Below are 16,854 nucleotides of genomic sequence, written 5' to 3'. Positions count from 1 at the left end.
AAATTAATATTAAATTATCAGCAAATGCCTACAATAATGAGTGATTTTATATTTGCCTTCTCTAGACATTTACTCCAGTTTGTAATTGGTACTTGAGATATTTCCCAAATGACATTAGTTATTCTTTAATTTTATCTTTGTTGCTGGGTTAAGCTTTTAATTTTTAGATTATGTAATAAAAGTTCAATTCCCCTAATACTAATCACTGCTTTAACATCTTCTGTTAAGACACACTTGCTTCTCTTGCTTCTGTGTACAACAGTCATAAATGTATAACTTCTTTTGTTATTCTTTTATAGAAGAAAATGTCTTAGACCACGTCAACATCATAAGAAACTGCAACTTTCAACAGCCCTGGACACTTCTAAGAAGGATCAAGCAACCTCAATGTCCCATATAAATTTAATATTTTCACGCCGTGAGTCAGAATTTCCAGGTGGATTGTCCGTTGCTAGCAATGGACACGCTGAAAACTCAGGGGCAAAGGAATTAATCAGTGCTGTCCACATGGAGATGGTATCACCTACTGGAGAAGCAGATATGCATACACCTATGCTCAAACACTCCTTCAGTACTTCCCAGGAGTTTAGCTCCCGAGAGGAACTGCTCTCTGACAAGGAAAAAGACAAGAGCAGAATTTCCTTGGATGACCTGACTCCCAGTGGATCTCTAAGAAAAGACTACCACAAGTCAGCAGATAGTTTTCCTCTAAAGACAAGAAAATCTACAGAAACAGCTGAAGGCTATGAGTCCCCTATCAAAGATGAGTACAGGAGAAGTTACAATGCTATGCTGTCTCAGCCTTTATTTGAAAAGCAAGAGAGAGAAATTCAAGTGTCTATGAACCATATTGCTACTGGAAGTAAATACAATATTCAGGAACAAATATACCCCACACCTTCAGCCCCTGAAAAAGAGCTGCTGGACTGCAGACCTACTGATTGTATGATGTCTCGTTCAGTTGATCACCTTGAAAGACCTACATCTTTCCCTCGACCAGGTCAGTTAATCTGCTGCAATTCTGTTGACCAAGTCAATGACAGTGTTTACAGAAAGGTCTTGCCTGCACTGGTCATCCCAGGGCATTACATGAAGCTGCCTGGAGAGCACCCTTTTGTTAGCCAGCCCCTGGTTGTCCCAGCTGACCAGCAGATTGACATAGAAAGACTTCAGGCTGAGCTTCCTAACCCTCACGCACGGCTTTTCCCACACCCTGCCCAGCAGCTGCAGCCCCAGCAGTTGGCATCCCAAGCAATATCTCAGCAACATTTGCAAGATGCAGGTGCAGCTGAGTGGAGTCAGCAAAATGCTTCCATGTCTGAATCTATTTCCATTCCTGCCTCTCTGAACGACGCATCCCTGGCTCAGATGAATAGCGAAGTGCAGCTTCTTACAGAAAAGGCTTTGATGGAATTGGGAGGTGGAAAGCCGTTGCCTCATCCTCGAGCATGGTTTGTTTCTCTAGATGGGCGTTCCAATGCTCACGTTAGACATTCGTACATTGATCTCCAAAGAGCTGGGAGGAACGGGAGTAACGATGCCAGTTTGGACTCTGGTGTTGACATGAACGAACCCAAATCTGCCCGAAAGGGAAGAGGAGATCATCTGTCTGCACCACAGAGTCACCCCCCAGTGCAGGAGCACCAGCAGAGGGAGAGGAAGGTTTCAGACAGCACAGCTTACACACAGCTTGTGTACTTGGATGATATGGACCAAAGTGGCAGCGAGTGTGGAACAGCAGTTTGCAGCCCCGAGGACAATGCTCTGCGATGCCTCCTAGAAGGCACCAGTAAGAGAAGTGGTGTGCAGCTGCCCAGCCTGCAGGAGGAAACCAGAACTGTGGATACCAAACCAGAGCCATTAACTAGTCCTGAACATGGAACATCCATTCAAGATGATGATGATGAAGATGAGGAGGATGAGGAAGATGACCAAGGTGAAGATAAGAAGAGTCCTTGGCAGAAACGAGAGGAAAGACCACTAATGACTTTCAATCTAAAGTGAGCTATTGTGAAAATCCACCCTTCAGTGGAGTATAAAATTGCCAAATATCCTTTCTGTGGAAGTGCTTGATATTTTTTCTTTTTTTCTTCTTTTTTTTATGTTGTGGAGAGAAAAGAGAAAAACAAACTGTGGTGAGCAACATTTGAAAGAACTTAAATGCATTACTGTGTAAATGTTAGAAAAGAATTAAAATCATTCCTCTGATTTAACAGCTGCCTCCAGTGAGGTAGCTGAACAAAGAGTGTGATTGTTATTCCATATACTTGATATTGGTCATCCAGGATGTTGAAAATACTGACAAATTGTTTTGGTTGGTTTATGACCTCAATCTCCTTATGAATGGGAGCTGGTAAAGCTTTTGTTTTGTAGGCCAATTTTATGTTGATAATGCTACTGAAAGTATCTTAAAAACAGGAGTTTGACACATGGTGTCCAAAATTGTGCATTATCTCAATGAAAGGCTATGCATCGCTGCTTTTAGTAATATTTTGCTTATACTATGCTTTTCTTAATTTTACAAGTTGGTTGTAAACATTTTATGTCCTTTATTATAAACTACTCAGCAATTTATTTTAATGTACAACTGCAGGAAACTTGAGTAGCATCCCTTAGCATTGAAGCCTTTTTATGAAACCAAACTGAACTTTGTGTCGACTAAGATTCCTCCAATTCTGGTACCATTTTCTCAAAGTGCCTTTTTTACAGTAACAATGAACAGTCCCTTCTTTTGCTAAGTCCTTTTAATTGACCCCATTTGAGATTTTATAAACTTCTGAACTTCTACCTTTTATTTTAAGCTGCATGCCAAGAGTCCCATTTTGTGCTAAGCATTTCTCATTTCAATACAGTGTATTCTGTAGCTATCATGTATATTGTGGATTCTGCTTAGCCAGGATAGACTTAGAAGACATTTTAAAGGGCCCAGAGTAGCCAAGATAGTTTCGTTGACTGTATATATTGTTAGTTTCCTCTGGAATCACATGAGCTAATCATGCTCATATAAAATGGACTATTGACCGAGCAAGTGGACTGAATGTGTCTAGAAAAATTTGGAGGAAAAACAAATATACTATCCAAAAGTGCCAGAATTACTCTTCTGTGCTTTTTCCATACAGAGCTGCTTGGTTATCCAAAAAATTATAATTGAAAATAAACTGCAAAAAGTATCTTTGTGGATTTTTTCCTGTGTTAGTGGTTATCACATTATTTTATGTTATTTAAAAAGAAAAATACTTTGGTTTTATTTTCCTGTGCATATTTATGCTTGTATGACTTACTTTCTTTTGCAATTCTCATGAGCTTAAGTCAATAATGAAATTTAGACCCCTTTTCAGAAAAGTATCCTCTGTATCTTGATAAATACGTAATGATTTGCTTAAGTATCACTGAAGACATGGGAAATGAAATCCTGGTATCACCAAAATTCCTTGTGGAGTCACACTTCCTGTGGGCGAGTTTTCTTTTTGAGATTTCTGTGGGTACTCACACTTACTGCACTCTTCTCACTTTTTCATGAATTGGGCTCAAAGAAGAGAAAGTATGTGATGTCTACTTTTGTGGAATCCTTCATATACATTCAGTTTATCATGTTTCATTCAGTTATTTTTATACAGATTAGCAGCAGTCATGCTTACTCAAGTTAATAAGTAATCTCCAAAGTGATTTAAGTGCTATATTGTTCCTATTTAATTTGTAATAATAAGCCCCAATTCACATTCATTGCTTTATTTTCAGTAAATGTCAAGGTTTTCTTAGAAAGAGGGCCTTGTAATTTCCATCTTACTGTGTATCTTACCTGGGAACTTGATCTCTAGCCAGGAGTTGAATCCTGATTTCCTAGTTCCCACCTCAATGCTCCTTTCCATTCACAAAGCCAGATCACCTTTTGCTTTTGTTCATGTTTGAAAGTGGTATATGTTGTAAAAGGAATCTAAAATATTGTGGAGTGCATTGAATATTGAAATTACCATATTAGCACTAAATTACATTTTACTCATTGTGTATGTGCCAGGTCCTTTCCTGTTCTGTTCAGGAATTTTGTACTGACCGCCTGTGAACTGGTTTTGGGCTCTGGGGTACTTATTGTCAGTTTGTGCAAGGTCACTGAACAGAAAACACTAAGGGCATAGTATTTATCAGATTTTAGTAAGTGCTGGTAATACTGTGTCACTTACTAATCAGAGTTCTGCATAAGTAAACATTCTGAATAAAATTTCCGCATACTAGAATTATTGTGCTATTTAATTTCAAGTTTTCTGTTGTCTTAAATCTGTCATTTTTAATTATATTCTTTTTTCACATTCCTTTGCAAAGTTTCCATCCTTGCTATCTTGTAAAGTGAGATTGTTGCTATTAAATTGCAGTGGTTTGTTTCTTTAATTGTGTTGGTTTTATGTTCAAAACACTTCATTTAATGATTTGTGGTCCTTATACAGCAAATACATTTGAACAAACACGATGTGGGTATATTTCAAATTTTCTTTAAAATACCATTTTTTAATTGGTGTGATAGTTTAATTTTGCAAAATATATAGTTCATTTAATGTATTTCTCTACATCCACACCTGGGCCATATGCTAAATAAGACTGAAACAGAGCACAGATCAGGTGACACTTAAGATTAGAGTATGCTGTGCCTAATCTAAAAGTCCAGTGATAAATCCAATGTTTTAATTTTCAAAATATTACTGAGGAACATACATCACTGAAATTCAAAGAAATTTTCTTGCTTGTATATTGCACTTGCACAGTGAAGCAAGTACCAATAAAGCTCATAAAACACCGAGAAAAAAAAAAATATAACTCTAATAGGTCTTGGCATCAGCAGGACCTCGAAAAGCAATTGTTTTCTTATTTTATGATGGCACATATTAGTAGGGGGGAAAATACAAGTTTGTCACGACAAAGCTTACAAAAATACTGAAAATATGTTTGTCTTAAAAATATACTAGAAACAAATCTTCAAAGTTCAGGTTCATTTATATCAGACTCTCTGAAATGTCAGCACTGTTGGGAGTTTATGCACTCATTAAGAGTCCATTCAGTTCATGTTGTCCCCCAGCTCCCACTTTGTTCCTGCTCAGACACTTGCTTCTCACATCTTATTAAGCTATCTGTAAAGCACCTTGACTTAGTGAGATAATGACCTATTATCATTCGATTAAGTGCTTTGTCAGGGTACCAGCATGCTAAACCCTCTGCAAATACAGGGACAAAAACTGGTTACTGCCTCAGAGCATTTACAATCTAACATGTTAGACAAATTATACAAACTTGTGGTACTGATCTGAGATGAACAGATTACAAAGGAAGGCCCAGCATTTGGAAATTGTTCATAATGCTTTTCTTTGTTACAGGGAGGACTAAATGGCTTTAGTAGAGTGAATTGAAATACCTTAGCAATATTTTCATTTTCTGCCCTTCATTCTATCCATGAATGCTCTCAGGAACCAATTTTATCTCACTATTCTGAACCAATATGTTTGAAATTGATGAGAAATCCAACATCCTATGTAGGGTTTAGCCTATAGAACAGTACAGGTATAAATGAGCAAGTGTTGGATGAGATATTTACTCTTACTCTAGGAAGGTCCATAGTGAACCAAAAAGGCTTTTTTTTCTTAACAGGAATTCATCTGGGAATTAAAATTTATTCTAGCTCAGTAATCAACTATCAGTATTCTATAACTTGGAGCCTAGTAGGGTCCATGCAGTGCATCCTTGGGCTTGGTCAAAAGAGAAGAGTGTCTGTTTACTTTTCTAAAAGGCATGCATCAGAGAGGGTTTTTCTGAATCAGCGGTGCCTTTGGTCTCCTTAGCATTTCAAATTCAAGTTGTGGTATCTGCCACCTGGTGGTGAACTGCTTCTCCAGACATGCTGTGTGTGAAGCACTTTATCATTTCAATATAAGCACAGTTAACAGCTCCAGTAATGCCAGCAGGCAGCTGGCACAGGATCATCAGTTGTTTCCTGGGCCTGCTGATAGTCCAAGTGCAGAGATCCCTGTCAGCTGAGACACCCTGCCCAGTCTCCTTGCTGGGGGAGTACTCAGCTTATGACATCTCCATTCATATCAAAATGCATCATCACTGATGGCTCTGTATTCTGCCTTGTGAATAGCACCTTTGGTTTAGATTAAAATAAAATAAAAACAAACTTAACTTCTGTTTCCAAAGTTGAGAAAAATAGGAGCAACTCAATTATTCTTTTCCTGTTCCTCTGCTTAAAGACAGAAAAACTGTCAGGTTCAACACTAACCTTACTCATAATGCTAACCTTACTATTATTATTTGTGTGTGTGTGTGTATATATATATGATCACACATGATTTAGAATATATATAATATTGTGCTATATCATATGCCATGATAAATACATACCTACACTATATTTTCATATCTGCTATATTCATTCCCATTCCAAAACAGCTGGAATTGGAGCTTCAGGTAAACAAATAAGCAGCTGTCACATGCAATTTTCAGAATAGAGGAGCATTTTTTATTACATTTACTCATGTAATTCCAACTGTTAAACTGAGACCAGGTACTGTCTTCTATTTGTCAGTAATAACAGAAAGGGTATCTAGTTCTTTTCAGCTGTAATCCTCTGGTATCCACAGGTAATTACTTTGCAAACTGTGGCACTTGGTCTATTAACACTTAACTGAAGAATTTCTTGTTTTATTGATGTGCTTTTCTTCTAGGAATGAACAGTGCCGGTTTGTTTGATCATTAAATAGCTATTCTGCCTTACAGCCACAGGGAAGGAAAATGTGATGACAACAGGGAGGTACAAATGAAATACTTGTTTACAGGTTATTTTTGTAATTCTGTAGAGAAGGACTTTGTGTCCACATGAAAAAAAAAAAACAGCCTCCTCAGTAAACCCAACTGAGGAATGCTCCTGACAGTCTTGTATTATAAAGGGAGGAAATGGTGCTTAAAATAATGCTGTGAGATGAGAGATCCCACTTTCAAAGGAATGGCTGGTCCTGCTGCAGGAGAGTTTGGGCATCAAAACTGAAGGAACTTTAAATTTAAAGTGGTCCTGTTACAAGCACTGTTTTTAAAAGGGTTTTGCTGATTTAGTGGTTACAGGAAATTTAAAAAGCTAGGAGATGAGAGAAGCTATAGGCCTTGGCTTCTCTCTCCTCTCTCTTCAAAGAATGCCTCTTCTATAAACCAAGTTCCCTAATTCCACTTTCAGTTTTGTGCCATGCTGTGAGGCCACCACACATCAATGGGACATACAGTGTGACTTTTCAGTAAAGCTACTTTTAGGTAGGTGTTGGCAAGGGCAACCTTTTTTCTATGTCTGCCATTTGCTCTAACTTGTATTTAACACCTTGCAATCCTGCATTAAATAACACAATAAAAATGAGATGAGCCAAACATGATAGCCAGGTTCTCCCAATGAGAAATGTATTTGGCTTGACAGCTGGATTAGTTTTTCATTCCTTGAAATCCTTGAAGAAATCCTTACATAAGTAAGTATATGTGTGTGTGCATGCACACGTGCATGGATACATATTCACATGTATGTATATAAATGTACTTAATATAAAAGCTTAAATACTGGTTTCAGCATTTCAACATCAAGCAATGGTGAAGTGAAGGTCGCTCGCCCAGACTGACTGGAAGAACCGGCATGAGAGCCCATAAAGGCTTGTATTAATTAACTTAATTGTCCTTGTGGTCTGACATTGCAGGGTCAAAACCATGCTTGATGCTGAGTTTCTGCTGTATCTCCAACTTCCACAGGATTTATTCATGCTTGCCTTCTAGCCTAAACCTGATGTGTAAATTTTGTGATTAAAGCTTGTCTAGGATCTGTATTTTAAGTAAGTTGCAGTTGTTGCACACTTGACAGTCTTTTCTTTTTTGCAAAGTTGTAAAATTCAGAAGGGTAAAAATCTTACAGCAAAATCTTTAAAAACTCTGCATAGAAATTGAAGCATTACAATAGAGTCTGATTTTCCATTGTCTTCATAGGGAAGACACTATGTCTATGAGACACTTCTTAATTCAGTGTAGTTCTCCATGCCAAAAGTGTGCATGGTTCAGGAACCATGCTATTAATCTGTTTCTATGCTGTTAATCTGTTTCTAACCACCCAGAAGGCACATCTGTCACAGGAAAGAATTCTTTTTTCTTTGTGGGAAAAGAACTATCTGAAACAGACAAAAAGAAAACTAAAAACTTCTATTTTGGAAAAACTACTGAAATGGTCAAGAGATAAAGAATAATTCATGTATCTATCACTCCCTTCTTCCAGAATGAGGGAAATAAAGCTGCTTGGCTGTACCTGCAGCCTCCTTGCAAAGAGAAGGAAACAGCAGGCACATTGATTGGGGGAAGTGTAAAAGGCTAGTGGGAGAACTGATTGCAGAGCTGAGGGGAGTAAATTGGATTGATTTGGAGATTGGATGGGCAGAAGTAATTGCTGAGTATCAGTCAGAGCTCCTGCAGTAGCTGTGTCAACACTCTTTATCAAAAAATCTGTCACCACCAATTCTCAGTATCTTGGTTTAGGGTAAATTTGGGAGGAAACCTCTGAATGGGGTCCCTCTAGGAAACAGATTTAAGCAGTCCCTCCCCCAGCTGGTTCGGAGAAAATATTTCCCCAGAGAGAAGTGGAAAAAAAACTATTTATTTAACAAACAAAGTACTCCCCAGCACAAAAATGAACAATACTAAACAGCAAAACCTCTCTCTGCTTTGAAGAGATGACAAATTCAGAAGAGTCCCTCAGCTCAGCTCACTCAGTGTTCTCAGTCCCTCCAGTGCTGAGAAATGCCCAGGCCAGGCCTGGTGGGCCACAGGTGTGAGCTCCCAGTGCACTTCTGGGTTTTCAGTCCAGAGCAGGTTCGAACAATTCCAAGAAAAAGGAAAAAAAAAAAAAAAAAAAAAAAAAAAAAAACGTTTAGGGAACTTCTTTGCCTCAGCTAGCCAGAAAAACTAACCAAAAGCAAAGGAGAGCTCTCTCCTGCTGCCCACTGCAGACAACACAGTCTGTGTGAAGGATGCGGGGGAGCAAGTGCGGATTCTGATAACAAACTCTGCACCTCTTCTCTCCCTCTTCACTCCTGGAACCAGTCTTAAAGCTGCAGAACTCAATATTCAACACTAACAGAACAGACGATTGGGGATATACATGCATCATAAAGTCACCCCAACACATTCATCCACACACATAGTTTGAGAAGGGTCTCAAAATAGACATAAAATGCAAAATACATATATATTTGTAATAATTATTTTATTTTTGGCTCTGATTATTAAGTATTTTTTACCTTTTGGGGCTAGAGACTCTAGGAACTCAGGAATTGAGCAGTGCTGGAACCAGTTTGAACCTGTGTTTGATGTAAGTCTTGTATCCTGCTTCCAACAATCATCAAAAACAGATGCTTTCAAAACTGAAATCTCTACTAGCAATAATAACAGGATGAAAGTCTTTCTATCCTTATCACTTATACCTTTAAGCACAAAGGTTTGTGTTTATCATACACATTTTTTCAATGCCCTGATATGTTTTCACTATGTATGTAAATGCCTAACCCTCTTCAGTGCTGTATAGCCCATGGCCCTTGCCAGTGCAGGCACCAGCATGGAGAAGTAGATGGCTCTGTGCAAAGGTAAGCTGTAAAATAGAAGAGGATAAGGAATGAGCTGCATTTGAAAATGGGAGTAGAAAAAGATGAATGAGAATGAAGCAGAAAGAATGGGATACTTTTGAGACTGCATGCCCCCAGTTTGACCACTGCAGTCAACACAGGCCATCAGCAAGATGTGGGAAGAGGCGAGGCTGCAGCTCCCCAAGTGGGGTATGCAGGGGGGGCTAAAAGGAGGTAGAGTGGGTGAGACAAACCATAAAGACCAGAGGTGTGATCTCACATTGATAACAGTGTGCAATAGATGGGATCACAAGCTCATCTCCTTCCCAAACCATTTCTACTTCCACTGTTGTTAACTGTAACAAGTATGCAGAAGTGTTTTGGTGCACTTGTTCTGTTTATTTTCAATCTTATTCTTTTATCCTTGCCTCTCATTCAGAATCGTGGAAGATAGTATTTACGTTTTCACCATAAAGAGCAGCCAATTAGAAAAAATAAGCAATGTGAGGTAGTACTAGTAGACGCTTGAATGAACCGCAGTCTAAATATATTTGTTTGCTCAATAACTTTTTAAATGTTAATTAGGAAAATAGGGGAAACACTAAAATATTAGCTAATTTTCAAATTGGACCCATTTTGCTTTCAATTTACAAGATTAAAAATCTTTACATCAAGTTGTTACTTGCAATCCAAATCCATTTTAAATTATAAATACCATGAATATTTCACTGTGGTGTGTTAAGTTAGTAGCAGTCCTATGACTGCATGAAAATTGTAGACACTTTTCTTCTGCAGTGTTTAAAACTCAGAACTCATTAATCAGATGGTGCCAATAGCCTTAGTGCTGGATTATATATCAGCAGCTCACTGGGATGGAATTAATATGTGTTGCTAGGCAGGTAAACAAGTCTGGGTTATGCCTGGCTGCCTGTGGGAAACAGTATCTGTGCCTGGCTGGCTTTATTCAGTCTCAGAAGAGCAAGAAGCATGGTCCAACCCTGCCCACGTACTGCACAGTCTCATCCAATGGTTCATCCAGTCCCTGTACAGTCATGGGAATTTAGGTTTCCCAATCCCTAGTATTTCTTACTGCCAAGCTTAGATGGCTCCTCCCTAAGTAACCTGGGGTTCTTGTGAACTCATGCTGGCCACCAAGATGCCCAAAGTATTTGAGTGCTTGTAGGGTTTCATTCTAAGTCCTGGAGTTTCCTCTGGCAGTCAACTAGGAAAAGGTTAAACACAGCAATGGCAAAGTTCATTTGTGCATCTGGACCTATGCTCATACATGCATTTGAGGTGGCTCAAAGCATCTCTGAATTGTAGACACTGGTTAATTTTCTGTAGCCATGACAGACCCATGACTGCTTCTGTCATGGAAAACTGGGGACAGACAGAACCTGGAAGGTACAATGGGGAAAGATGCAGAAAGCTGAGATCTATGGTGGTGTGGCAGGTCCCCTGGAAACTGTTCTGTTCTTTGGTGCCTGATAGTATTGGGAGCAGCAAGGCAGAGCTACACTTGAAGTCATTTATTTGCCTTTCTCTCTTCCTTTTTTCCAGTTAGTTGCCATAAGCAAATGGGTATTTTGTCTACATCTAGCAGCAAACCTTGAGTCACTACTAAGCTCTAAGGAGACCTATGAAAATAACCAACTGATGAATAATTCATGACATGCTGGAAGTATTTTAATTGATTTCATGATATGCCATTTAGTATTAAGTGAAGTGTATCTCCTGCAAAGGAAGTCTATTTTCCTTTGTTCATAATTTTTTAGCTTTTGTGCAACATGGCTGTGCTTTCTTTTCAATCTTCATAAAATAAAAAGATTTTGCTTTTATCTTCCCAGTACATCTAGGAAGAGGTCTTTTTCATCAGTTAAAAATAGTGAGTTTGCACCTTCACAAACACAAGCTCTTTATCTGGTTAAGTTTAAACATTTCTGATGGGTTTTGATGGTCTGCTTAGACTGGTGTGAGTCTGTGGGTTGTGTCTGCGGTACTGGCGTGCAGCATTTTGGGGGGTTCCTGGATATGCCCACATGCAACAACAGAGATCTTGGAAGTACAGATGCCAACAGGGAGCTTTTTCAGGCACAGCAGGTTGCTGTACTAATGTTACATACTCCAATAACTCTCTGTGGCTGAGAATCTGGGGTCCTGAAATTCAGAGGTACATTTTTTCACCTTGCTGCTCTATTTTTGGAAGACAACTATACATGTGGTAGCCAGCATCTATCAAGTAGTGTAACTGCTGAGCAGTGTCTGCAGAGTAAATTTAAATCCACTGGGAATATGTCTTATAATTTCAGAAATGCAAAGCTACCTCAGAAATCCGCAGTACAGGACAGGTGCCTAACTCTCACTTCTGGTGAACTTTACTTGTGGTATAAGCAAAAGTTGCATCTTCATGAAATGCAATCCAGTGCTGTCATTCGACCTTGCAGTGGTTGATCCTGGATAATAATCTCAGGATATCAACTGCACTATGTTTAAGATTATTCTTCACTTTACACATGCTATGAAGTACAGAACAGCAGCCATTCTGCAGCTCTAGTCCCCCTTCCAGGGAGAATGCCTAGCAGAGTAGCTTGCTGGGAGAAATTCATATTGCCTCTTCAACTGACAATATGAAATGCAAGAAGAGTCAGGATCCAGCCTTCCTGTACTCCGTTTGTCTCAATGAAGTGAGGAAAATTGTGGTAAAGAAGATAGTGAAATCTACAGCTTCTCCAACACAGTGATTCAATACAGCTGTTTAGTCATTGACATGCTGTTCTTCACTTTCTCTTACATAGTATTATGAGGGGGAAAAATCATTCATAATCACTGGATTAACTTCTCTCCAGGCTACAGGACAACTTCACAATTGGTTTTTGGTATTGAAAACTATTGGGTATTGTGCCTTTGTTTTGAGATATCTTTTCTCTCTTATGCATTACAACTGAATGAAGGTTTCCTCTTAAAGGTAATTTCAAAGTGTAGCGACGTGATAAAAACATTTTCCCTCTTAACTACTACGGGCTTGACACCGAGAGGTCATACTTGGCCAAGTGTAAATTACAGACTCCATTTCATGCATTTGAATCACAAGTTCCTGTGGCAACTCACAAGTTGTAAAGGACCAAGTGCAGTGGGACAAAGGGCAGCCCCAGGCTAGCGCTCAGTACTCAGACAGAGTTTGACAGCTGGAAGGACATTTAGCTTTCTTCTGTCGGCCAGCGAGACCTTTTACTTGACATGTCACCTGCAATACATAACAGAGCAAAGTATGATGCCACTTCAAATGAAAAATGGAAAAAAGTAATCCAGATCAAACTTTAAATAGGGCAGAACCAATAGCATCTTCACATTAAATTGCTCTCAATGGTGCAAAGATAAAGCGAAATTACAACTGATGCACCCTATTCTTATCGTTTAATGTGGTGTTTGGCAGTACTGCCAAACCAAGAAATTCTGGATCTCATTCAGAAAGCTTGATATGACCCTGGAAATCGCAACAGTTCAAATACTTAACACAAGTTGCTCTTTATTTGTTTTCCTGGGTATAAATCGTTACCATTCAATTCCAAGTTTTCTAGCATAGAGCTTGTAGAAATACAAAACGCTTTGAGAAAACAGCTTCCAGTGTGTTGCCATAAGCAACTGGGTATTTTGTCTAGCAGCAAACCTAGAGTCACTACTAAAGCTCTAAGGAGACCTATGAAAATAACTCGGGCGTCCGAGTGTTTATGGTGTGAGAATGAAACACGGGGAGCCGGCAGAACGGCCGGCGATGCTGCCGGGGCCCGGCGGCTGCAGGCCCGGCCCCAGGGGCTCCGCGGGACGGAGGCGCCGGGGCAGCGCTCGCTCTCCGCGGCGGGGCGGGCAGCGCCCACGGCCGGGATTCCGGGGCGCAGAGGGCCGAGGAAGCCGCATGGACGCCGGCATGAGGGCGACAGTGTGGGGCCGGGCCCCGGAGCGGCACCGCCCGAGTGCACCGGGCTGGGCTGGGCTGGGCTGGGCAGCGCTGGGCAGCGCCGGGCGGGACGGGCGCGGAGCGCTCCCCACACGGCCCCGCCCCGGGCCCCGCGGGTGGCGGGAGCGGCCGGGCAGCCCCGGCGGCCGCCGCCTCCTCGGCCCCCGGCTTTGGCGCGGGGAGGGACCGCAGCTAGAGGGAGCTGCTCCGGACCGCGTCTGCCCGTGCGCCCCGGTTCTTTCACAGGCTCCCCCGCCCCTCCCCTCCCTCCTTCCCCCGTGATGGCGGAGGACAGTGAGTCCGCGGCCAGCCAGCAGAGCCTGGAGCTGGATGACCAGGACACCTGCGGCATAGACGGCGACAATGAGGAGGAGACGGAGCACGCCAAGGGGTAGGGGCGCGCTTGGGGAGCGGGCACGGCTCGGGGAGGCAGCTCCGTGCCCCTCGCCGCGGCAGAGGCCGGGCTGGAGGTGCCGGGGCCGGGCTCCCCTGATGTCCGGCGCGGTCCCTCGGCGGGTCGGGTGTGGCGGGCGCTCCTGCCCGCTGGCGGGCGGCCTGCGCGGCCTGGCCCGGCCCGGCCCGGCTCGGCTCATCCGCGGCGCCTGCACCGGGCCGCCCGCGGCCGAGCGGCCCCAGCCCGGGCCGCCTGCCGCCGCAGCGAGCGGCGTGGGACGGCCCTGCCGCCCGGCCCGGAGCCCCGCACCCTTCTGCCCCTGAGGGAGGAGGCGGGATGCCGGGCCCGGCCCGAGGTGAGGGGCGGCGGGGCTGGCACTTCCCCGCCGGACACCGGCCTTGAAATCGTGCTGTATAAGCGAGGGCAGACCCTGCCTTCTTGTTGGCGGTTTTACGGCTTGGGGGCGTTTCTGGGTATTTTTTGGTTGTCAGGAAGCCCCCTGTAGCGGGGAGATGCCCCCGTGTCCCCGCGGTGGTTCCGGGTGGTTCCAGCTTAGCGGCTCCCGCGGGCCGCACCGCGCTCATCCCCATCCACACCCACACCCACCGCCCGCCCGGTCCGCTCCGGCATCGTCTGTGTCAGCCTGTCCTGCAGACACTCCTCACCGTCACCCATTGTCCTCCAGGAGATGTTACCTCCAGATCCACACGCTGTGGAGAGCAGAGCGCGTGTTTTAGCACGGCAGTAGCCGGGGCAGACGCTGTTGTCTGGTTGTAGTTCCTTCCCCGCTAATCTCGCGTCTCAGATCTTCCCACGCTGAGGATCAGGCGGTGTTTGCAGTTGCCTGGGGAGCTGGTGGGAGAGGCAGCCAGCATAGCTGCGGCCCCTGCCACCCGGCCGGTGTTGGGCTGGCTGCTGGCTGCAGTGAGGCTCCGTCCGGACGCGAGGTGCAAAGGTTCTGGCTTGCTCTGCAGGCTTTTGGGGCAGGGGAGTGGGAGGAATGTGTTTCAAAAGTCGGCTTAATTTATTTTTTTTTTTTCTTTTTTGAGGGGTTAGAAACGTGATTGCAGAGAAGGCGCTTTGTTGTCGCAGCTAGGAGTGGCTGGAGGAACCTAAAATAGAACTAGGTTAATCTATACAGTACTACACAAATGTCTTCCTCCTGAGTTAGTGATTGATTTGCTTGAGACCCTTCCTGTAGGTGACTGTTTTTTGTTGTTTGTACTCTGTTGTCTCCTGCCCCCAGGATTTGGTTGACAACAAGCTTAAATTGTGGCAAGAGAAATCTAAGAGATTTTGGAGGCCTGACTTGTGTAGAAGCAGGAAGGGGGAAAACTTTGATGCTTGCTGTTCTGTCACTGAGTTAATGGCATGCACGCTAAAATAATTGCATCAGAAATAATTACAGTGGTATAAATCGGGGATATTAAAAGGGACAAAATAGTGTTGCATTAGCTTGTGGTTTTTGTTACATTTGTTTTAGTAAACATGTCACAGTTGGTGCTTCCCAAATAAGTGAAAGTCCTAAGAGCAGATAGTTGTTACTTATTGTTCTTCATAGCAACCGACCTAGCATCCTCATCGGGATTGTTTGATAGCTAGATAATGCCTGCTCAGAATGCATTTGGATTGTATTCCTACTTCAGTTTCCTCTCCTGTTTGTTTGTGTGTGTGCCTGGGCTGTAGCTGCCCTGTGCAGCGTAGCTCTGCGTGTGGCTGTGCCCGGGCTGCAGTGACAGCAAGTGCAGTGTGTAGGGAGCAGCCAGGGAACAAAGAATTGCACTTCGGTGTGTTCTGAATCACAGCTTGCTGCTCCACTCCAACACGGGTCTCACTGCTCTCTAAGGGACTACCAGCTGTAGTAGTTGTAGCCTGTATGGTCTTCTACCCAAAAGTTGTTTTTGTTGAATATCCTAGTTATATTTTAATGAGAATTTTTTAAAAGCTTCTTTGTGCTTCTGTGAATAAGAAAGCGAATGTTTTCAAGTAATATGAAGTTTAGTTAAATTAGTGGTAGGTCGTTCCAGTAGAAAAAGCCTCTTAAGTATTAATTTCTGCTGCATGAAGTCTTGAATTACTTGCATTAACTCTTGAATTACTTTGTTTTCCTGTAATCTTTGAAAAATCTTGTTTGTTACTCTTTGTCTGCAGGCTGAAATACTCAAAGGGATTCCAGCAAATGAAAGGAAAAAAACTCACAGCAGAGCATGCAAGATCTACTCTTGATCTGAGAGATTAACCCATAGTAATAGGAGCCTAATTAATTATTACACGTTTTCTCCTAGTCATTGTATATTAATTATTGAGGTAACTTTAAAGTTTGCTTCAAGCTTTTAGATTAGGTTTTATATACTTGAGCATTTATGAGCATCCCAACTACTTGAGACTATGACTGTGTCAAGTGACTTGCTGAATTCTGCATGGTCTCTATTGCTCTTGATCAGTATTTAATCTTGTTCTGTTTTAGCCTGCACTTTTTTAGAAGGAGACAGAATATTGTGTGTCAGTCTCTACTGGATTGCCATGTAAATTAAGTTATTTTAAAGGTGTTTCTTGACATTTGAAAACAGGTCCTTAGAATATTAGGAAACACAGGAAAACAAGATTTTTAGATATATAGGGCTTTTATTGTTTTGTTGTTTGTTTTTTTTTTTAATTTGAAGGGGTTTTTTGTGCTTGAGCACTGAATGAGTGCAGCAGAAAATAACCATTTTATAGCTCTCAACTGTGCAAATGTCTTTGTCCTCTGATTCTGCTCCTGTTTTTTAGATGCAGGATTATGTATGTTGTGTGACTCATTGCTGTTTTCCTGTTCTGTAGTGTGTTCCTGCTAGACGCATTATGCTGTATTTGTTCTGTATTGTAATAAACTGGTTTACAAAATATTT

At 42.1% G+C, this 16,854-nt stretch overlaps 2 protein-coding genes and 1 long non-coding RNA gene across 4 annotated transcripts in view; 2 read left to right on the top strand and 1 right to left on the bottom strand.

Annotated features, from left to right (window-relative positions):
• FAM171A1 (family with sequence similarity 171 member A1) overlaps window positions 1-4,383 on the top strand; it is an 85,692-nt gene extending 81,309 nt beyond the window's left edge. The window contains exon 8 of the mRNA XM_056483097.1: window positions 300-4,383. Coding sequence (XP_056339072.1) covers window positions 300-2,004 — 1,705 coding nt within the window. The 3' untranslated portion in view covers window positions 2,005-4,383. The remainder of the gene's footprint in view (window positions 1-299) is intronic.
• A 2,919-nt stretch (window positions 4,384-7,302) lies between these two features.
• Window positions 7,303-14,954, bottom strand: LOC130248932 (uncharacterized). Of its 2 annotated transcripts, none has more exons than XR_008839707.1 (3): window positions 14,632-14,954; window positions 12,726-12,861; window positions 7,303-8,846 (listed from the first exon to the last, which is right to left on the bottom strand). It is a non-coding gene; the product is annotated as an uncharacterized LOC130248932 (long non-coding RNA). The 2 variants fall into 2 exon arrangements; XR_008839708.1 differs by having other exon boundaries at window positions 8,759-8,846; window positions 14,662-14,952.
• The window catches only part of NMT2 (N-myristoyltransferase 2), a 37,197-nt gene continuing 33,644 nt past the window's right edge, over window positions 13,302-16,854 (top strand). The window contains exon 1 of the mRNA XM_056483093.1: window positions 13,302-13,963. Within this exon, the coding sequence (XP_056339068.1) occupies window positions 13,317-13,963 (647 nt within the window). The 5' untranslated portion in view covers window positions 13,302-13,316. The remainder of the gene's footprint in view (window positions 13,964-16,854) is intronic.

The sequence above is a fragment of the Oenanthe melanoleuca genome, chromosome 2 (assembly GCF_029582105.1).
Source record: "Oenanthe melanoleuca isolate GR-GAL-2019-014 chromosome 2, OMel1.0, whole genome shotgun sequence".
Taxonomy (NCBI): domain Eukaryota; kingdom Metazoa; phylum Chordata; class Aves; order Passeriformes; family Muscicapidae; genus Oenanthe; species Oenanthe melanoleuca.
This window is presented reverse-complemented; position numbering and strand designations above follow the sequence as displayed.